This window comes from Uloborus diversus, chromosome 1 (assembly GCF_026930045.1).
Source record: "Uloborus diversus isolate 005 chromosome 1, Udiv.v.3.1, whole genome shotgun sequence".
In the NCBI taxonomy this organism is placed as follows: domain Eukaryota; kingdom Metazoa; phylum Arthropoda; class Arachnida; order Araneae; family Uloboridae; genus Uloborus; species Uloborus diversus.
Window position 1 is genome coordinate 201,410,793 of NC_072731.1, and position 24,113 is coordinate 201,434,905.

The 24,113-nt window shown below is 32.2% G+C and overlaps 2 protein-coding genes across 2 annotated transcripts in view; one reads left to right on the forward strand and one right to left on the reverse strand.

The window, feature by feature from the left end:
- Nucleotides 1–287: 287 nt before the first annotated feature.
- Nucleotides 288–19,721, reverse strand: LOC129234134 (probable actin-related protein 2/3 complex subunit 2). The gene is made up of 10 exons (XM_054868027.1): nucleotides 19,531–19,721; nucleotides 19,130–19,223; nucleotides 18,998–19,051; nucleotides 17,705–17,750; nucleotides 9,908–10,094; nucleotides 8,765–8,858; nucleotides 5,741–5,867; nucleotides 4,048–4,148; nucleotides 1,870–1,970; nucleotides 288–623 (listed from the first exon to the last, which is right to left on the reverse strand). The coding sequence occupies exons 1-10, from the start codon at nucleotides 19,602–19,604 to the stop codon at nucleotides 599–601; spliced, it is 903 nt and encodes a 300-aa protein (XP_054724002.1). The 5' UTR covers nucleotides 19,605–19,721; the 3' UTR covers nucleotides 288–598.
- A 303-nt stretch (nucleotides 19,722–20,024) lies between these two features.
- LOC129218160 (F-box/LRR-repeat protein 4-like) overlaps nucleotides 20,025–24,113 on the forward strand; it is a 47,303-nt gene continuing 43,214 nt past the window's right edge. The window contains exons 1-2 of the mRNA XM_054852378.1: nucleotides 20,025–20,255; nucleotides 22,421–22,517. Of these exons, the coding sequence (XP_054708353.1) occupies nucleotides 20,025–20,255; nucleotides 22,421–22,517 (328 nt within the window). The remainder of the gene's footprint in view (nucleotides 20,256–22,420; nucleotides 22,518–24,113) is intronic.

The following is a 24,113-nucleotide window of genomic DNA, read 5'->3' on the forward strand; positions in this document are numbered from 1 at the left end:
AGTTCACCGAAGCTGTATTCAATTGAATAATTTTGTTAAAAATTATCGGAGCACCAAAGAACTTCCCTAAAAAAATTACTACACTCAATAATTGGTAAATGTTTTAAAAGCACATTAGTCAAGTGTAGCACAGATTAGGCATGTGTCATATTTGAAGTATTTCCTAAACAGTAAATTTTGCATGAAAACAGCAGAAATGTAGTCAAACATTACTCAACAAAAAGTGCAAGATATTTATTTTACAAATACCTTACATAATACATAAGATATTAACAAATTATAAGTAAGATATAATTACAGCAGAAGTTGTTTCTAAAACATTTTTCTAAAAACAACAAGGTACTATTAAAATATGTACTTATAAATATAAAAAAAATATTTTATAAATTAATCTAATGTAACATTGGCAACCTCCCATTTGCATTTAGCATTCAAATCAACTTAAATAGAAAAGAACAGTTTATCTATATGTAACAAAATTTAAATACCAAAAATCAGATGTCACATAAAATAGATCATGATTTAGATGGATCTTGAAACCACTTTAAAAGAATGATTATTTTACAGTTTGATTTTGGAAGTACAGTTGAAGTTCTAATCAGTTCCTTACAAACGTTCTTCCACTGAAACAAAAAAAGAATGTTAATAATACAAATTTTATTGGAATATCTCACACATAGCAATATTTGTTTTCCACTGATACATATTGAATAGCGAGGGTGAGTAGAGTTTCTTTTCCTGTCCCATCTTTAAAATATACAGGGTTAGTATAAAAGAATATCCCAGTTTTAAAAATTTATATTTCATTATACTTAGCACTATAAATGATACATAAAAATAAACTGTAGAAGTTTTTTATCACTCACAAATGTTTGATGTGTGCACCTTTCGTAACGCAACACATCTACAACATACATTTTGGAGTGTTGCCCTGTCAATTTTCCATTATGCTACACGCATGCAATCTTCCAGTTCTTGCAATGTTGTAGGCAATGATGGTGTACAAAGTCTTTGACAAAATCTCATTAAAAAAATCACATGGGATTAGATTTGGTGATCTAGCTGGCCAACACATAAAGGGTAAATCCTCGAATGTCAGTGGCGCAGTAAAGAGGAGGGATTTGGGGGTAAAAACACCCCCCAAAAGACTTAGTTTTAACATTGTTGTCAATCCTAATACAATAGTTTATACATGTGTATGCACTGCAGTGACCAAAACCCCCTTCTGGAAAGAATTTCTGGCTGCGCTAGTGTAGAACATGCATGTTTTAGTAGTTACTTACGTTCAAAAAAACTTGAACAGTTCATCTTTATTTTAATGTATCATTTACAGTGGTAAGTTAATAGTTTATGAATATAAATTTTTAAAACCGAGATATTCTTTTATGCTGACTCTGTAGTTCCACTGTATCAGCAATACAATAAATGCAATGAGTTTCTTCAGTACATCAATATTACTTAAATTATATGCGTATTAATCATAAAAAAATTTCAGACACTATATCAGACCTTTAAACTGTTTAACATATTTTTGTTGATCCATGCCAAGCAACTGTATTATTTTTTAGTAAAACGCACAAAAATGGAAGAAAAACCTGTCTTGCGGTAAGACTAGCTGGTATAAAATATAATGAATTCATATTTTATCAACGAACGAATTCATTTAATGTTAAAACAAATGAAAATTTTTTTCTAGAATAATAATTAAAATTGCTAAAGCGAAAAAAAGGGCGACTAGTCATGAACTAAAATTTTCTCAACAAATGTGTGTAATTTTTCTTTCAGTAGAAAACTCATCTTAGCAGGACTTGGTGCTTGCCGCCTGGTCTCAAAAGAAAAAAAACACCATCATGATTAAAACTGTCTTACCTCATTGTTTTCTTTTCTACAATTTTTGGTTCTGGCCTTGCCCTATTTAGAACTTTTAAGAAGTCTGAGGTTTTGGCACGCATACGAGAGTGAATATATGCCTGAAAGAAATAAACAAAAATTTAAAAATAAAACAAAAGAAGTTTCAATAAATCAATATTTAAAAATATTTCCGATCCTTGTAGAACTTATTCCTGTACCCCTAATAAAGCACACATCTTATACAATTTATGCAAAAAATAATGATGAGAAAAAGGAAAATACAAGCAGCAATTTAATCGGAAAAGACAAAGGATGAATCCAGAGCTCATCAGCATGGAGGATTCAATAAATATGGATTTAGTTTTGCTGTGTTGAGCATCTATGGGCTTTTGGTGTGGTCTTTTCAATATGTTTCACTTTTTTTATAATTATATATATATATATATATATATATATATATATATATATAATGATAACATTATAAAAATTGAACAAGGAATGTAAAATTGAATCAAAATCTCAAAACACTCTGGGGCCTCATTAAGGTTACTCCCCTAGGTTAGGGAAAAAACATTGAGATATTTGGTGAGTGCTAGAGGTTTTTTCCTTATCCTCCGGGAGTTACCCCCCGATGAGACCCCAGTGTGTTTTGGGATTTTGATTCAATTTTACATTCCTTCTTGTTCAAATTTTAAATTGCTATTAAATGTGTTGTCAGCCAGTATCAAAGTGATGTCTGTGGCGCCTGTTGAACTGAGCTGTGAAGCTTGATTCAATTTAATTTAAATTGTTTGAATTGTCCAGGTTTAAAATGCAGTTCATGATAATGTTTCTCAGTAATATGTCGATATCGCTGCCTCAGAGCAACAGTAAAGCATGTAATCCCAGAAATAACACTAAGATATTCGACTGTTGCTTTGAGGCGACAATATATGAGCTTAAAGTGAAAAGTTTTCTGCTTAACACGAAAACGGCTTTCCAAATAGCAAAACTAAGTTCCCTGCCTGGGCGCATTTGTCATTAGTTTGTATGAAAAGTTTTAACTTGTTCTCTCAAGTAGTTTATTTACAAACATTTTTACAGTAGATGTTATATGTGTTTCTTTTTAAAATGGTTGAACTTGAATATTGTGCAAGCATAAAATTTTTCCTTTTGGATGAACTACCCTCTTAGGAAATTCATCAAGAGTTGATGATAGGGTATTCTTAAGGGGACTCGACTCTTTCTACGTCAGCCATTAAAAAGAGGAAAGCTGAATTTAAATGTAGTCGCATGTTCTCCAAAGATGGTCCATGTGAATCACTGCCAAAATCCATAACCATAGCAGATATCATCAAAAAAGTGCATAATATCGTGTTGGAGGATAAGTGAGTGAAGGTTGGAGAGAAAGCTGGGGCTGTATGAATACTGAAAAAAAAAAAGGGTACGAACCATCTTGCACTAAGAATTGGAGATGCAAAAGTTTGGAGCAAGATGGCTGCCGCCTTTGATTAATACTGATCAAAAGCAGATGTACAAACAATTTTCGCAGCAATGTTTGGACCACTTTAATACGGATTGGAGCAGTTTTGTGCAGAAATTTGTCACCATATATGAGACATGGGCCCACCACTACACGCAAGAAACAAAACAACAATTTAAACAATGGGTCCTAACTCGTGTTCCCCGGTTAAAAAAGCAAAGTTGATCGATTCATCTGTCGGAAAGGTTTTGGCCAGCTCGTTTTGGGGTGCAAAAGAGCAAAGCTATTGCAGACAATACATCAATTTTCTTGATCAGTTGGATGCCAAAGTTCCCAAGACGAGGCCTAGCTTGAAGAAGAAAAAAATCATCTTTCACCAGTTTACAAGGATGCGTTGCCAATGAGTACACTGAAATTTGAGGTCCAATTTTCTTGGCTATTAGTCCTATTCTTCAGATACTCTCAGACTTTTATCTGCTCCCAAACCAGAAGAAATTTGATTCTGGGAAGGGTTCGAGTGGGCTGGAGATGAATACTTTCTCAGCCTTCCAGATTCTTACGAAAAATACACGAATAATGAAGTAATGCTGAATAAAGCTCGTGAAGTCAAGGGAGATAATGCTGAAAAACAAAACCACTTTTAAACTGAAAATTGCAGTTTTTCATTGTCGGACAAAGAACTTTTCACCTTATATAAACATACAGCTTCAAAAAAGAATGGATATTCAACTTACTTTTGAACACTTAATATGATAGTGCAAATAATCTCTGAATGTATGGATCAGGTTTATAGTGTTGTCTCTTGCCTGTTTATTCGTATGTCTGGGAAAAAGTACTGAAAAGAAAGGCAGACTTACTACTTAAAATAAGAGAAAATGTACAGAATTTACTATAGATGGAAATAAAATGCATTTACATTTAAAAAACTAAAATGACACATTACTGCAGAATTTCTGTTTAACCTAGGCTGTTAAACAATAAAATCATGAAAAGACCAATGAGAAAGTATTTTCAAATCACTTCACTATATAATTAAAGATTAAAAGAAGAAATTCTCACTCACTTACGTGCAAATATTTACAGCAAAAAATAAAAGAAAACAAAAACAGCAACCTATTCGTGTGTTGCTTTGTAGCAAAGTAAGTCAAATATTCCAACCAACATAACAAAATAGTACACTTTTACGGTACAAAGCAGGGTTTGAAATTAGCTGCTGTCAGTTGTATTTAACAAATAAAATTTCTTTTTAACAACTAGGATTTTACATCTATACCTTTTAATGGAAATTGGTTTTACACAACTGGATAACTTCACTTACTTATACATAGTTTTGTCAGTAAAGCTGTGATGTTTTGAGGTACTTTGTTACAAATATATAACTATCACAACATTTTGCAGTTAGTTGCTCTATTGACACAAAATGATTTTAAAATCAGGCTAAGCAGAACATTTCGACTACTAAAATAAAAAAGCTAGGTGTCAATTATGCTTAACTTTCATATCTAACTTCAAACCTTGACACAAAGCCTTTTTAAGACATAAACTTAAGCTTAAAACCAGAAACTTAAGTTGAGAAAGGCAACAAAAGAAAACTAAAAACCAGAGCATGAATCTTATAATTTTTAAGTTTATAAAATCATTATTAAAATTCAGTACATGAGCAAAGACAAAAATTTAAAATAAATAGGTTCTTTAAACAATCGGTGATAACAGTAAAATTAAAAATCACCTAACAAGATCCATCTTGTAAAATTTTTGAAAAGCTTGAGCTAAAATGAAATTTTATGGAACTCTTTTCTTAAATCTATTTTTTTTTTTTTTTAAATCTAATAATACGTAATTCATGTTTTACATAACTTTTTCTTTCCAATTCAAACCATTTTGAAAACTATAATAAGATTATGCCATCACCTCCGGGCAACACTAAAACATCTAATCCCAGGAATAACACTAGGGTATTCTACTGTTGCTTTAAGGCGACGATACATCTTTAGCATCACGTGCATATGTTTTAGGAAGTCTTAACGTCCTGTATTCAAATAAAATCTGCCAGATGGAGTGCCATTAGAAACAAATAAAAAAATTCTAAAATCTTATAGAATTTTTTAATTTATTCAAAATTTGTAAATAAATAAAAGAGAAAAAATACCTCTTTGAATGAAACAATTTACAAATTACTATTTTATTATTATTTTTAAATTCTACAATATGCCCAAGGAAAACAATCAGTGAAATGAAGAGCTTGTGTTACAGGAAATCGTAAGTATAGTTTAGTTCATGAAAACAAATGTCTTTTCTTTTTTTTTTCTTCTTTTGCTTTGTAAGTTTCATTTGCAAAATAACAAAACCGTCTTTTATCTTTTAGTCGATCAAAATTCAGAAATATCAATAGAATACAATATAAAAATGTGAATGTTTAATAATTACCAAATGTAATGTAACCAATGTTGTCACCAGTTCTTGCATCAGTATTGGCAAGTTCCATCGGGGGTTCTTTGTGGCTGAACAGAACCTGTGGAGCTGTATGACTAGCTTTTCTACCTTCTTTGAATTCCTGTAATATAAGTTTTATAATTTTATCATTTAACACCTAGAAAAGTGTGAACTTATCTACTTAATTCATTTATTTCGGCCAGTGGGAAAATTATCTAAAGTGGCTAATTGATAAAATGAGGGAGTTTTCAAATTAAGTAATACTTTTTAAAAATTCCATAACATGAAGAGCTTTGTATGTAGCTAAAATTTTAATACAATTCTCTTCATATTGTGTGTTTAACAATCAGAACGGACTTTTAGGATTTAAACCCCCTCAGAAAACTTTCAAAACTATTCCAGCTAATGCTCTTTATTATACTTTTTTTGATGAAAAAATTACGATTACTTTTCATTTTCAATTAATTTATTTTGCAATTCCATTTGATAAATAAAATAATTATTATTGAAGAATTTTACAAACTCAGTGCTTTATCTGCAGTATTTATTTATACATATTTTTACTATAGTTAATGCGAATATCGTTTCTCACAAAACAATACAGCATTTTCCTTAAGATTTTGAATACCTGATGCTAACAAAAACACTGAAATTCTTTGAATTTGAAAGTATCAAACTCTATATTTCTCAATCTTAAACATATTTTATAAGTGTCAATAAAATAGGAATTTAAGAAGTGCTGCTTTCAATGCGTGTATATGAGAACACACATCAATTCTTTTGAGTTATTAAAAAGACAGTGAATGTTTAAAGGGCTGAAGTTATGTAGTGTACACATCAGATTTTTTTTTCCTCCATTTAATAGATATGTCATCTTGTGCTTTTGCTCATGTAAATTCCCTTAAAGCAGTACCCCCTCATTTAAATAAGTTAATGTAACAAAATTCAATAGAATGCATGGTTGAAATCAAATTTTATGGATCATATAGATTTCAGGAGAAACGTGTTTGGTGAAACCCTCCCTGAAACAAAAGTCTGGTTACGGTCATGATAACATACTAAGACCTATATATTTTTAATGATAGAGTTCAAGAGAAAGTTATTTTAAAATCTTTTTTTAGGCAAATGAAAAAAAAAAAAAAAAACTAGGCACATTTTAAGGCTATTCAAGAACACAAATTACAAAAAACAATTTTTAAGCAAGAGTCAAAACTATAAACTAAAAAAGAGAAAATATCGTTTTTAATAGAGGAAATAGTGGTCATTGAAAGAGTCAATTAAGACTAGACAATACAGTTAGTTACACATCTATTTGATATTCCCCACTCAATTTTACTCCTATTAAAGTTACAGCATGCATTTCTCTGAAAACTTTTATTTTAACAATTTTTAGCTAACCTTTATGATAAATAGTGACATAAGAAAGAAATTAGTACAGTGACCGCCGCTTATTAAAATCACATTCGTTCTAAGGACATTTGATTTTACAAAGCGGCTGATTTTATAAACCGGCATACCTACATTTAAAAAAATGAAAGATTTTGAAGTTTAAATACTTTAAAAAACTAAATGAAGTACGTCATTTATTTTTGTTTTAAGTACTTCAAAATACAGTTGTCATTTTAACTAAACATGAGGGATTTTTTTACACAAAGGTCTTAAAATCTTGAGGTATTGCAGTTTGGTTGACATAATTGGCGAGTAAAGATTCAATGTCGTTTGAGAGTTAACTAAATGATTTGAAACGTTTCTTCTTTGCTCTAAAGTACATTGTATATCAAGTGCTTTTTTGACATTCATTGAAGAGGCAAATTTGGCGCTGAGATTCCCTTACCTTATGAGACCAGTTCCTGCTTCTTTATCATTTTTTTTATGTATGCTGTCCAAAATTTTGATTTTATAAAACAGCGATAGTGATTTTATTGAAGGATAATTTTAGTATGTTTTAGTGAAGCAATTATTAGGTTCTTCCAAATTTGGTTTTAAAAAGCGGCTGATTTTATAATCCAGTGGTTTTTTTAGTGGTGGGTACTGTATAATCATTAACAGGAACGACAGCATTGTTAAACACATATATAAAAGCTGTCACAATTTATAGTTCAAAAGGGACAAAAATCATACCACTTTGTGAATCAACTAAGAGGATCCAAAAGTTTCAGTCTGAGCAGAGATTAAAACAACTTTTATGGCAAGAAAAATAAGCTTAAAATACTAATGAATATTATTAAAGACCTTGGTGCAGGAAGAGATCTGTTCCACGTATTGAAAACTTTCAGGCAGGGTCGGATTTTCGATTTTCCCCCAAGTTGGGGCAAAATCTTGAAACTGTCGCCCTTACTCATTTTCTTTCAAGTTTTTTCCATTGAGTGACAATGGGGGAAAAAAAAGCAGAAGTAGAGTGACTTTGCGCCCCCCCCCCCCACAGGGCAAGACTTGCTCCTCATATCCGGCATTGCTTTCAGGAATGAAAGAAAACAGTTTTAATAAATCTATTTTTTAACTTTATATTTGATATTATGTTGGAATTGGCCTCTATAAAACCAATTTGAGTGACATTTTAATAAATTATGTTAACTATATGCAATTACCTGTTATGAAGGAGTTGTCACATTCTCTTGCTCCTAAACATATACTAACCCAGATAAATTTTGAATTTTAATTAATGATTTAATTACTATTTGGCTCTAATGAGAAAAAAAATGAGATTTCTGATAAAAAATCCAGTTTATTTCGAAATAATGCAACATAATAAGTTCACATTTTTCTTTACTTTCTCCTGAAACATAAGACGGTTACAACTTTTTTTAAAAAATATCCTATGGAATACTGGTGGGATCTGTTTTATTCTTGTTCACTATGAACAATATAATTCTTCATATATTAAATTCAATGCAAAACACAAAACCAATAAAAAGTAGACCTATCCCCTTCTTGAAACAAGGTCTTCAATTTCAAAAACCACAGATGAAACATTTAATTGTTTTAGCATTTAACAAAATTGTATGAAGTTTGCCGTACCTGCATGAAAACTTTACCAATGACAATATCATCTTCATCTTTAAAAATAGTACTAAATACCACTGTAACTCTGTCTGCTTTTGCTTCAACATACCTAAAAGTTAATTCAATTTTAAATAAAATCCTCAGTCAAAATAGAGATCTTACTATAAAAAGCTTAATTCCAGGATTTTTTATGAAATTCAATAGCCTGATATTGAATAGATCTTCAAGCTTAAATTGAAACTTTTATTATAAAAACAATAATAATTTATTTTTGGACATTTTTCTGTGAACCTATGTGTTAGAGCAGCCAATATTGTTCAATTTAAAGGTTATAAAAGTAATGATCAATTTTTTGTGCTGATTTCTTGCAACTTTAAGGTAAATTCCTCAGATCTTTGATTTGCATATTTTACAAAAGGGTTCTCACACGCTTTGAGAAATGAAATACCCTGACTTTTGAAGAAAAAAATCTTATTCCAGACTTTATTTTTGAATTTGGCTTTCCAAATGAATTTACAGCTATGATTTTCTTCAAAACATAAGCAAAAACAAACTATTATTAAGCATCTTAATATCAAAACTTTATTTTTAATTCTTTAACTCTTTTTTCCAATGATACGGTAAGTCTTTGAGTAAGTACTCCCTTCATATGCAAAAGCCCATATTCATTCCGGTTTCGACAGAATGGGTTAAGAATATAATCAGTTTATTGCAGCAGTTTATGATAAAAAAGATAATGTTTTCCCCCCCAGGTCTGGGCAATTTCCGGGTTTTTGGCAATATTAAGGATTCTCCCCGACTTTTTTGATCAAAATAAAATTCCCTGACAGTTCCAGGTTCTCCCTAATCAGTGAAAACTTTGTTTAGAATAATTCATTAACAAAATGACTTCTTGTAAAAAATTATGTGACACTTAAATAAAAGGCATAAAAATATAAAATTAGCAAAATATGTAAACGTAATACAATACAAATCAATGCATAGATTAGTTTCTCCTTAAGAAATTCACTTCAGTCAGTTGAGACATAAGATGAAGATTAAGAAAAAGAGGAAGCATTTCTGAATCCCATCAACTGTGAAAGTGTTAAAACTCAGTAAATTACATTCAATAAACTACCGCCCAATAGCCAGGGCTAAAGCAAAAATACATAAACTCACAATGTCTCCTCATCTCTGTAGTGAATGACTGCTCTCTTGTGGCCTTCTTCTCCTCTCTCTTGAAACTCAAAATATTTTTCAAACACCGAGGCAAAGCAATTCCTCTTTAAGAGACCAGCCTTTTGAATTAAATCATCATACTTTTGAGGAATGTTTTCCAAATCAAAGAGAAGCGAAACGTTATATCCTAAAAGAAAAATAAAAGAAATGAGTAGAAGACAACAGTAAAGAACATTATTCTTCACTACTTACTCTTTAAATCATTCTTAATTATGTATGCACTCAGGGCCGATCCTAGGGTGTCGGCCGCCCGTGTGCAAAGATCTAATGTGCCGCCCCTCAAGAGTAATTTGCATATTTTGACCAATCTTTGACGTCCATAAAAATACTTCTTCAAATTTCTATATCAAGTTCTAATTTAAAACAGAAGAAAAAAAAATAAGAATGATGAACTTATAAAAAGGAAGAAAAGTTTTGTAGTAAGAAACTCTTTAGGTACAATTTATATCTTTGAAGAAAGTAATAGATACCAAAATTTACTAATCGTAAAAACGCATTTTATAGTCTGTCTTTGGTGACATCAGAGAAAGGACGGAGGAGGGGGAATCAGGGAAGGGGGGGATTGCTCCCAGAAAATTATCGAAATTAGGGCATGAAAAATAGTTTTAGTAATCTTTGGTTGTGTTTGGTTGCAAGGAGAAAAGAGTCGGGTATATTCAAGGTGCATGGGGAAATTTTCGAAATTGACGTCAAATATCACAATTTTAGGAACTTTTTCGAGACTTCAGGGGAAATGTAATGTTGAAGTTCTCAACTAAAATTCTTTCAAAATTGAAATCAATACAAAGCTATTTTTTGTAACTGTAGCTTAGGAAAGTTCGGCACTCTTCCCGAAAATTTTCCGAAATTGAAGTTTTAATCAAGCAGTTTTGGGTTATCTTTGTTGAAGTTGCTAGAGGGAGGGAGATTCAATCATCTCCTATCGAAAGTTTTCAAAATTGATGTTTAAAACGCAAATTTAGGCTGTCTTTGGTGACGGCTCTCCTGGTGGCTTTCCTCCGGTAATTTCTCTGCACTATTGTTTCAAAAACCCATGTTTGGCTACATTTGAAAACGATAGGGAAAACATGAAAATATTCCGAACCAAAATATTTTTCGGAACTAAAATCCATTTTAGGCTATTTTTTGGGAAGGAAGGGTTTTGGAGCTCCCAAGTGGATATTTCTAAAAGCGCAATTTTTTGCTATCTTTCGTGACGTTAACAAAACTGGGAAGCTTCGGCGGGTCTTTCGGATATTTTTCGATATTAATATCTGAAAAACACAACTATAAACTTTTGTCCATCTCACTTCGACGATTGATAGGTATATGCCCTAGCGCGGTAAAAAGTTACATATTAGCCAGGCAGTTCTCCTCCCGAGTTTTTTAGAAAATTGTATTTTACATTGTTCGATAACGATGGGACAAAGATCGGACGGGGATTCAGTGTGCCCTCACGAACTGTTTTTTGAAACTGAAGTCAATTTCAAACTGAGGTGGTGGGATTAGGAGCCTCTCTAAAGACGCTAATTGAGACTATCTTTGGTTGTAATGTTTGGGAATGGATTTCGGGGCCCTCTATCACAAAAATTTCAAAACAGAAATACGAAAAATGTCATTAAGCAAATTTTGATGACATTAAAAAGGGCTGTCCTCTGAAAACACATTTTGGATTTTAAAGCCAACATTTTCAGGCTATGTTTGATTAAGTTAAGGTGGAAGGGATGAATAAGAGATTTAATTGGGTCCTTAAGACTGGTGGTTCAAACAGCAAAATTTTCTGAGATTCAAGTCCTAAAAACGCAATTTTAAGCCTTCTTTAGTCTCGTCAAGGAGGTCATGGCATCCTTTTGGAGCTATGTTTAAATTTACTACTTGGGGCAAGAGCCCTGATCTGAAACTGGGCAGTTTATTCGTGATTTTAATTCGAAAAAAAAATGCTGTAAAGAGGGAAAATTACAAAATTTTAGTTCATCATTCATATATGTTTGACTCTCAGGAGAGTCGCAATTTTCCACTGTCTGTCCACGCATTCGCGATTGTTGAAAACAGAATTTGTTGTTTGAAATGCTTGCGAGAGTATCTAATCAGTATAGATTTTTAAAAATATAATATATAAAATATGTCTTCATTGTTTAGATCTATAAAAACTTGGGGGTAAACATTAGTGGCCACCCTGAGTGCTCTTTTTAGAAGGCACCTTTTTATGCTTCAGGAGGGAGGCCATTTCCCTCATCTCCCCTGTATCCTTGCGTGATTACCGGTTCTGTCACAAATTTTGCAAGCAAATGAAGCATGTATGTAAAGAGTAGATATTAATGGACAATGAACAAACACAATGTTCCCTAACAATCTATTTTTCTTAAACTATGCTATGCTGTCGGGAAATCAGCACTTACTTTGATAATTGAACATTTAAAATTCAGCATATTTATTTGACTTATTATAAGTTATCTTGTGAGAAATTCTTGAAGAATTTTGCTTGCTTAAAAGAACAATAAGATGCGGCCTGCTGCCGCCCCTTGCTTTAGCCGCCCTAGTGCGGTGCACACGCTGCACACCTGCTAGGATCAGGCCTGTATGCACTTTATTACAGTAAATTTTAACATGACATAAATGGCTTTCTTATCATGTAACTGACTTTCTAACATAAATAGCTTTACTAACACGAAACTGAAAATAATCATCTGTTCAGTAACCTTGTTATTCGGAATGTGCATAAAACGAATTGCTATTAAGAAGGACTTCATTTCTAATCCCTGTTCTATTGTCTGTCAGATAAGACAAAATCTCGTAGAGACAAATTGATTTTAAGGGAACTTTTGGAGTTTGTTAGTGAGGTTCTACTGTATTTCCAATACAACGAACAACATTCAGCAAGACCCTTAGGAAACGGAAATATTTTTTCATGATAAAAGAGCTTGGTGTTAAAAGATTTCTGTTAAGTTGAATCATATACTCTGTACCATTAGGTACTTTTTCTTCAACATATTCTTCATGTAAAGTTCTTTCGTGATAAACGTATTTCACTGTATTAATAAAAAGCAATTTAACTTAAAATATAGATTAAGGTAATTTTTCTTGGTGAATGAATAGACAAACTCATTAAAAGAAACCAAATTTGATAATGGTTCAAACTGCAAAAAGAAAAAATTAAAATATCACTTTGAACTCTTCTGTAAACTTTGTCACTCTGCCTGGCGAGATATCACGCAATGTTTAGGCAATAAAGACTCTTCCCAAGTTTACTTTTTCATTTATTTAAATTCCCCTAGATTAAGTTATAAATTCATATTATAACGAACAATTCAATTTAGCCAGTTCGGATCGTAGCAATCTTCGTCAGAGCATGAGCGCTCCAACCCTTCCAGGTGGTCTCATGAAGTAATGTTTCTTCTTTCTCACTTTTAGATTAACTTCTTCCCCAGCATTTCTGGTCATCAATTAACAGGTCCCATATGTAGGACGCCTGAGAAATCCATATTTTATTATATCACCAGGGGTCTGGCCAGAGGATATTTGGGTCCGTTAGCGGACCCTTCACAAAAATAAGATCAACCAAAACGGACCCATCACAAAATTCTGATAAACAGGAACGGATCTTTCACGAGTAGTTTATTGAAAGAGCAAATCTGAAAGTAAAATAATGCACCAATAATTTTTGGAACCTTTTTTGAAGTCAAATTAGAAGGATCAGCTAAAACAAAATCTGCTAATTTTGTATAAAAAAAAAGTCACTCTTGCGATGCTCCTGCAGGCGATAAATAATTGCTACTGCCAAATAAATATAATGCTTGTTGTTTGTTTCTTGGAAAGAAATTAACAGTTGAAAATAAATTTAGTCTTAAATAATTTTGTTTGTTTGTTTTATCACAGCTAATTAGCAGTGGCGTTGTAATTTTTTCTGAAAATACGTTGGTAAGCACTTTTCTCCCCACTCATGACTTAATGAACAATAATAATAATATATATCTGCGAAATGAACTTCGAACTGCAAAGGGATAGTAAGGGTTGAGGAAAATATGATCGCTTCAGATAGGGTTACCAACTTCAAAATTTTCACCATTTAGCCTCCGACTTAATTACAAAATATTCTCATCATTTTACCAGCTTGTCAATATTTGCGTTTTTATGTTGCTGTGCGATGTTTAACTGTTATTTTGGAAGAAAATGATATGGGTTTGATTTTTCGATACTAACAAGGATGATTAACTTTAAATAAACTGCATTACTTGCCGTTTTTTTCCTTTAAATGTCTACATTTTGAAAAATACAACCTTTTAACATCCGATATAAGAATCATATTTTGTTCTTTTTTCAAGCTAACTTGGCTTTGTTAGGATGCAAATAAATGAAAAGTCTCTATTTTTGTTAGAACACGCATTTCAAGTTTTCAAAGCAAAATTTCATTTTCTTTATGAGTAAAAATTTAAATGCTGAATCGATGGTTTAATTTTATTTTTGCTTCAACTGTGTCCACAGATATTAATGACATGTTTATCATAGGACTCTAAAATGCAATTTGAAAATAATTTTATCAAAAATATTTCTTTTACAAGCCGTTTTTATACCTTTGATGCCTTCAACTTTGAGAATTGCGATCTCTTTGCATCCGCCATGGGAATCTGATTTTTTGAATTTTTGATGTTTAATACGCTTTGTTAAGAAGTAAACAAATAAAATCTCTTCTTATTTTTGTTAAAATCACGGAATTTATAAGTTTTAAACGAAATTCTATGCTTTTAAAGAGTGTCTTGGGTCAAAAAGTTAAATGCTGAACCCCCTCGTCTGAATTTTAAATATTTTGTTACAATTATTTTAAATGCTGCACAGAGATATTATTAGTACAATTTAACATAACAAAGAATGGTAGATCAATATTGCTACTTGAGGGAGCGATGCCCCCCCACCAAATACTAGAAAAACACCCCAGAATGATATTCTCACCACAGAAGAGGAAAACACTCTACTTTAAGTTAAAATGATGCAGTTTGTGCACGCTCTAAATTCTAAAATTTCAATTAAACTTTTTCTTTTTTTTTTGCGAAATTATTTGATTTGTCACAAAATTAATTCGTTTTTCACAAAATTATTTTATTTTTCAAAAAAAAAAAAAAAAAAAAAACGGACCCTGTGAAAAATCCTGGACAGACCCCTGATCACAATCAGCCCAGAGGCCGACAGTTGTCAATTTATTTTTAATAATACTTGATGAAAAGCATAGAAATTAATTTCTTCAAAAAATAAATAAATATGCAGAAAATGAATCATTTTATTTAAACACATTTCTTTTCAATCTGGCAATACATAAAACTGTGAGGACTTGATTTTTCCTTTTAGTGAACTTTTCCACTTGATTTGTTTTATTAAAACAAATTAATAAATAAATAAAAGCAAAGATTTATAAAGGTTTAAGCACTAAATTGGAAATTCTTTCAAGGAGTATTCAAAGACTTTTTAAGAATAAAATGAGATTTTTCAAGGACTAAGGCCTATTTGAAAGTGTGAACATATTTATATAAACAGAGTTATACAACGTGTCCTCATTTAACCTGCAAGACCTCTATTTTTGCAGCTGTTAGATCTAGAGGTATACATTCAATTGCAAAAATGGATAAAATGTGATGCAGAGTTAAGATACGAGTTTGAAGCAAAAAAAAATAAAAAAATCAAAATTCAACTTTTTAATGGTCCCTAGGTTCTCTACATTCCATTTAGCAAAATTACAAGCATGAAAAAACTATTTGAACACAAAACATTTGACATGGTGAATATGACTAATATTCACCAAGATGGTGAATATGACTAATATTCACCAAGATATGGAATACAACATTTTGTGACCTACACCACTTTACACTTGTAGTCAATTATACTTTTTCGGGAGTAAAATGTAGAGGTTAACAATTGTTTAAATTATACATGTGCATAGAGTACATTTTTCCAAAATGTATGAACTTGGGTTTTTTTTGCATATACCATTTGCATTTATTTTTCAATAGCAATGAAAAAGATAAATAGAGTAATGGCACCAGTAACAGACAGTCACAACTTTGGATTCAAATAATAAGAATTTCTGATGGGTAAAACAGATGTTGCTGCGACCCATGAATACGGTGCAACCATCTGGTGTTTATCAGAGTAAATTTTGTGAACCAGTTGGTATTTACAAGGCAGTGGTGGAAGGTTATGAACAGCCACCACGAGGTCTGAGGGTGTTTCATGCTCATTTGAATTTAATAAGGCTTTAGATCTAAAAATAAAGAACTTTTGCACATTTTAAAGAGAAAAGGGGAATTCTGTCCATTACTCATCCTTTTCTCTTCCTATTTATTGCTGGGTATCATCAGAATTGCCGGTGTCTGTTACTGGGGTTAGTAACTTTTTTCGAAATGGAGCAAATAAAAATAGAATTAACTAATTCAGAGGATCCAGAAGCAGCCAAACGTTAGATGAGATGTAGTTGCATAAAAAAAAAACTAGTTTTAAGAGTCTAAATACATTCAAAGGCTCAGAAAATTGAGTTAATCTGAGATTACTGGAGCCGTTACTGTCCAACCAATACGAGAAAAGCCATTGCCGAAATGTCTGCGCCTGTCTACTGCTATAGTAACGAGGCGCGCCTCATTTTTCCAAGGGACGCTTAATGTTGAAAAAACCCGTACGACTGCACAAAGGCGAGCAGACGAGTTGCAAAATGGTGCCAAAAAGCCTTCCTGCTAACCCTAGCAGAAAATGAACGAAGTCCATTTCTATGGCAGTAGACGGGCTCAGACTTGACGGCGGGAGCTTTTCTCATGATAGCCCGACAGTACCCTATTTTTTTTTAACTTTATTTTGGTCGCAAACATTTAAACATTTTTGTGTTGGAATTACTTTTCAATCAGGACTGTTTCCTTAAACGTAATGTAGGTAACTTGAAGCCAATATAAAAAGTTATATTTTTAAATGGTCTCCTCCCTTATTCTTTTTCCGCTTCAAACTTTTAATATCCTAACTCTGCATTTTTCTTTGAACATTTGTGCAATCGGAAATATGCATCTAGGACTAATGGTAGCAAAAATAGCAAGCTTGGCTCTGCGTACACACAAACTCTGCAGTGCAGGGGAGGCACACCCCTAAGAGGCTCAACAAATTGAAAAAAAAAACAAAACTAGCACTAAGACTTATTACCATTGCAATACACTGTTCGCGACTGAATGTAGATTTTGTTGCGGGGGGGGGGGGGGATTTATAGATCTGCTCCTGGAAAATAATAGTTATCTTGCAGGATAAACTGCAACACAATGTGTGATGATTTGCCTCCAGTTTATATAAAGTGTCAATATTGAAAAAACGTTTTACATCATACTAGGCATGATTAACGATGCATTTACTTGTTATCATGAACACGTAATTTTAAATCTGAAAAGAAAAAAAAAGCTCATAGAGCACACACATCATTTAGTAGGTAAAGAGAAAGCAAAAAAGAAAAAAAAAGCTGCAACAAAATTTCTTGAAGAAAACATGTAACACAAAACTGAGGGAACTGAAATATTTTTTTTCTCCTCGTTAAAAGATTTTCATGTTAAAAGATATGCAAACAATTGTACTACATATTATCCAAATTAATACATCACTGTTGAAACCGTTTTTTAATAGTAAGGTTTTCTTTTTATTTATTTCACTGCATGCATATGGTTCAATAAAATTCATACCCTTCATAGGCTCAATAAAATTCTTACAAAGTTCATGCACAAAAAGAAAAATATGACTCACCTTCTTCAGATGTAGTTAACAGTGAACCATATTCTCTGTGTAACAGCTAAAAAACAAATCATTTTAAAATTTTACTTACATTTTAATTTTTAACAATTGTAGCTGAAACACATTGATGCAATATTTGCTGTGTTAATAATGTTGTTATAAATAGGAAAACATGTATATTTTATTTATCATACATTGAAAATTGAAACTTCAGAAGAAAAAGAAACTCGGAAATTTAAGCAAATTTTTTAAAAGTGTTGAACGCCATATGAAATTTAAACATGGCTTTTCATACATTTTGACTCTTACCTGAAAAGTTTTGCCAATGAGTGTGTGGCAACAGTAATAAATTATGCTTAAAAAGCGAGTCGTAAGTGTACTTGTGCTGCATCGTGCTAGCATACCTGATGGCAGCAGCATGTGCGGCCTATATACATTAAGTAAAATTTTAAGTTGTAAATAGTGAATGAAATTATTTCATACTGTTTAAGAAGTGTTCCTCCATAATTAACATGTTCATGGGCGAAATGAATCCGCGACAAGATGTCATCACAAAATTTTAATAAAATACAGCACACCCTCATAAACCTACTTATTTAAATCTATCTCACTAAAAAAACTAAATGCAAATGTCAAACTTTTTTTTAAATTAATTTCACCTTTTATATGATTAATTGCCAAACTTAGAGTCAGCTTGTTCTGGCATGATATCAAAGTTTGCTAAATTTACATTCTAGCTATTTTAAAAAGTGTTCAGTCATAAGGGCTTACATGCAATGTGAAAAGTCACCACAGTTGTTCTGGTTATTTTGAACATTTTACCACTTTTCAATTTGATGACATGAATCTCACTAAACTTGCGCAAAACTTGATCATTTGGGCTTTTGGTCCATTATTTTGAATTTTTTCAGGGGAAAAGGGTGTATAACATACTTTATGCAAATTCTTTGCGTAAGTGACAAAAACCACGCCCACTTATATGTAAAGACATTAATATTTCAAACTTGGGGAAGAGAGGGAGGGGGGAGGGGGATTGAACAACCATATGGACGAAATAATAAATTAGTACCAAATGGACACTTGGATATGTGGATGAAAAGACATTTTACAAATTTAGATGTCTTATCATTTGCATTGAAAAAGGGGTTTTTTGTGATACTCAAATATGTTAGCGACTTAAATCCATGTTACCTATTTGCACAATTTTTATCGCTGCGATAGCCGGAGTTTTATGTTATCAGAAAAAATGTTTTTTTATATTGCATTAAAAGTAATACTTCAAAAATGCAATTAGCTAAAACTTACTTCATCAGCACCATGTTCTTGCAATTCTTTATAAAACTTCAGTGAGATACTCACCTATCGGAAAAAAAATTAACATCATTTTTCCCGATCAAATCAAAGAAAAATGTATACTGTGTGCACAAAAATACTCACACGAACTTTAGTCTTGTCTCCATTTAGATTCGAAATATGAAATAAAACACCATCAAAATCAGCTACAGTAACATCAACAGTCTCTGCTTTATTTCTAAAAAACAATCCAACAATAAAGATTTGGAGAGGTTATGAAGATTTTATACTTTCAAGAAAGACAAAAATAACAAGTTGTAAGACGAGATATTAAATAGCCCAACGTAAATCTACTTTGACATTTAAAGATTACAGAAAATACATTGTAACTATGACTTATGTTTTTGGTAAAAAAATGTTGCATTACTATTTAGTATTTAAATTGTTTGAAAGCAGATAAGTTTATCTTCTATCGGCAGCGTTACATTTCAAAAAAGCATTCAAATAGAACTTTTAATAGTAAACATTGGTGTTTAATGTCATACCCAGCCAGAGCATTTTTGAACTTTAAGCGCAAAATATCTTCGATTATCCGATTGTTGATTTCTAGAAGTATCATGGTGATAAATTATTTTTAGTTCATTCAGAAATTTTATGAAACTATAATAGTAAAATCAGAGAATACTTCAGGCATTTATCAGACCGGAAGTAGTACAACCTACGGGGTGTGAAAGCGGATGTCAGGTAATAAAGTTAGTTACAGTTAAGAGAGACAGTTATTTCATTAAAATAAAAAAACTCTTTATACAAATTAAAAGAAATATATTCTTTTAATAAAGAGTACAGTTTTTTGTATCATTTAAAATATAGCTCAGTTAGACATTATGTGTGTGCTTATGAGCTGAAAAATTTCTTTTAGTTATCAAATTAATAAAATGGCAATACTTTTGACTTCTGTTTTTGTTTACGTTTGGTTTGGATTTGTTTGAAATTTTCTCGGTCGGGCTATGAACATTTGAATTTAATATTATCTGTTAAAATGAAATCAGTTGAGGCTTCGGTTGAATATGAAGAAGATATTATTTTGAATAGATTGCATGAAGAATCTTTTAAAAAAGGAAAACATGTATTTTCTTTACGAGCTTACGAAGTAGTTGACTTCAGCTCTCAGTACGGTGCTGAAGGATCCTTGTCATATACAGCACCGAATATTCTTGGCCCTCCTTGTATATTTCCTCGTGCTGGAGATCACGCTTATGCCTATCAAATGGTTTGTTTTGTGAAAATGATTTTGGGATTTCATTCCCTGTCGTTAGTTATTTAAAGCAGGGTTCGTTGATTTAAATCGTGATTAAAATCATGATTTAAATCAAGTGATTTTTTTAACAAATTTTTTTAAAAAATCAGTTGATTTTATTTTTATAAATTAAATTTGCATTTTAAGAATGTATTGCTCTAAATTTAACTACACTAACTTCAACAGGCAAAACTACATAGATCCCTCTTTCTCTCACTCTGTATTGCTTTTACTTAAAAATTACAGTTTAGAACAAAATAAAAATTTGGAGTTTTTCTTATTCACCATGACTAATAGTTCAGAAAATTAATCGTTCAACACATTATTTTACACTAAAAACGTGCATTATAATGGAAACCTTATCTTTAAGTAAAGCATAAAACAAAATCCCATCTTATCTAATCATTATACAGTAGAGAACCAATTATCCGGGAAGTTCGGGACCATCGCTATCCCGGATATCTGAATTTCCCGGTTTTCTGAATCGCTAAAAAACGCTATTGGACGATTGTTTGTAAAACTTAAATTACTATAATAAATAGTTATGCATATTAAAATAAGAAGAAAACAGTTCAGAAATGCTTATAAATATCGAAATATTAAAAACTACTAGTGAATGAATAATTTAAACACCAAAACACTACTAATCTCTCATAATACCGGGGACCCTCACATTCTGTTTGGAAAAGAAAGGGAAAATCTTCCACTTTTCGATGCTTTTAAACGAAAGAAAATGAAGGGAAGGGCAAAAAATAAGTTTTTGAACCTAAATGTGCAAATTTTCTACTATAGTGTATAAAATAATTCACTTTCATGATCACACTTTTTTTTTTTTAATTTTTTGTAAAGGTTTTGTGTTTGCGATTACGATAGCTATTGATAACTAATGCTTTTGCATTTCGTTAATATCAACAGAAATTTGATTTATGAGTTCTTGCAGCCCTATTAGTCTTGCGTTTAATGGATTTCTAGACTTCACGATCAACTAACTATCCAAAAAAATCGCGAATCTGGTTTTCGGCGTTTCCCATACTTTTGAGACGTCACTTACGCCAAATGCCTTTAATTAGAGGCCATTCAATCAAATACTGCATTAGAATGCGACAATATTCATTTCCTTAGCTTTCAGTTGGAATAAAACACGAAAATTTCAGACTTACGAGTGTACTTTTTAATTCAAGAAAATCTTTCGGAAATTTTGCCCCGCATAAAGGATAACCATTTGAAGTTAGTGTTTGCAACAGTTTCTCGTCAGTTATATGGTGTTTATTAAGAAATCGTTCATATTCTTTTGGTATTGCAGAAAAAATGCTTCATTTTTCAAAAATTGTCAAAATGGCGTATTTTTAAAAGATGGCTGGAAAATCGGGTAAAAGTTGCCGGTTTTCTGGTTTCGCGGTTTTTTGGTTCCCGGATAAAAGGTTCTGCACTGTATAACGTATTTATAAATCTTAAAATATTATTGAATAGTTAGAGAACTTATCTTAATTTTAAAAGTAAGTTGAATGGATTCATCTACTGTATGAAATATATTATGTTTATAAATGTAAAGTAATTAATATCTACAAATTTTTGAACATTTAAAAAAATCAAAAAAAAAAAAAAATTTAAATTTTGAAAAATTTGACTTTTTTGATTTTTTTAAAAAAATCACAAACCCTGATTTAAAGTTAAGGATCTGATTAATGGGAGATTTTTGATTATGTGTTTTTTTTTCTTCAGGCAAACTAGAACAGTTTTGATTGTGAACAGGAAATAATATATAATAAGCTAATTAAGAGATAAGATATGCCTCCCCCCCCCCAAAGAAAAAAAAACTGAGTGCACCAATAAATTACCTTTGTTCAGCTCTGCCTGTTGTTCCCTAAACGTTTAGCCAACTGTATATTCTGCAACATTTTTGTCTTTTTTTTTTTGGTGAAGTATGACATGTAAAACCTTTTTTTTTCTTATTTGTTTCTGATTTTTTTCTTTTTCTTTTCAATATTTGATTTTCCTTGTCCCGTGCAAGCTTTGATTAAGCCTTATTCAAAAGATTGTAACAAAAGTTTTTGAGACATGACTGAACTTTGCCATTTCATAACACTTTGGTTCTTATGTTGAATTTTTATTTATTGCCTATATCTCTTTCATTTTAGCGCACATATGGCGACTGGTGGAACATTTTGCCCTCAAGTCGGAAACATTTCATAAATCTTCCTCCTGGATGCCCTGCTGAAAGTCAAGACTTTGTTGGTAGAATTTATGTTTTTATTTTCATTACATCTATCTGTCAATATAGATGTCATTTGTAAATATACATGCAGAAAAGATGTAGAAAATCCAATAGTGGCAGTGTTGGATATTTTTGTGGATATTTTTTAATTTTTACATAGGTACCATCATCTTCTAAATTACATTTTACTTTCATGAATTGCATTATAGTTATAAAGTAGACCTTCATTTTAAACAGATTTAATTATACATGGTTTAAGATTGATGTTTTTGTTTTGTTTTACGTGGAAGGGGCATTACGAAAAAAAAATTTCCACAGAAATATTATTCAAATTTTTGGTCCTCATTCAAATTGTTTCTTCTTACTAAAGTTAATTATAAACATAACAAATAAAATGTTTAAATTTATCTGCTTGTGTTCTTTATTATAATCCCTGGTTAAGGTTCATAATTAGCAAGGGGGCACATCCCCCTTAAAAGCAAGAGCCCTCCAAAAAAGTGAAAAACGTCCCTGACCCCCCCCCCTAAAAACTTCAATGGCACGACTCTCACAGGAATTACATCCTTAGAAAGGTCCACAAGCGTAGATGCTACCAGCACTCCTTTTAGGTTATTGCTTAGGTTAGGGTATTCAATGAGGCCGAATCAAAAACTATTACTTTCTTTAATGGAGCCAGGTATTAATGATTCTGATCTTTAGGGAATGGTGAAATCCTTTTGTGCTATTATTTGATGAGCGGATTTTACGTCATTTTCTGCTTTGAAGATGGCTATGTCTTCTCTCATCGAGTGCAGTTCATTAGTCTTGAAGTCAAGGGTGAAGTCGTATTTCTTTAAAAAGTCCAATCCGAGAATGAAGGGGTCCGTGATATCAGCAACGAATGCCGTATGGTGGTAGGTGGCATTCCCAAACACTATTTCCAAGTCCACTTTACCCTCAATCTCAACTTTGTCACCTGTCACAGTCTTAAGACTTACGCGTGGCGATGTCCACAACAGTTTCAATCCAAATTCACGAGCCACATCTGTCCTAACGATTGTCACATTGGTTCCAGTGTTGACAATCAGTTTGCAAGCATTCCCATTTACATGTGCGTAAATGAAAAGTCCATCACTGCCACTATTAGTAGAGGAAATCTGCAGAGCTCTGGCGGAGGTGATTTCCTTCCCTCGCGTAGCTTGGTGAGCCGGACAACTCCTTCGCAGGTGCCCTTTACTACCGCATTTCCAGCACTTCTGCTCTTGGTTCTTTTGGGCTGTTATGCTGTTCAGATGTCTTGCCAAGTCACCGAGTTGTCTCTCAAGTTCGGCAAAATGGGACGACCTGGAATCAGACTTATCAGCATCCAGAGTCCGGATGGGATGGCGATCCACACGGGTTGCTTCTTGGGTGGCCTCGTATCTCATCGCATACACCAAAGCAGATTTCAGGTCGTTTACATCCGCCATCCGGAGGGCCTTCTGGATTTCAGGATTCCAAACTCCGTCGATGAAGTAGTTGAGTGCCAGGTTGTCTCAAACATCCGCAGGACAGTCGCAAAAAGCAGGATGAGACAGTCTCTCGACGTCTGCCGTTAGCTCTTGCAGGGTTTCCCCGGTTTTCTGGAAACAAGACTT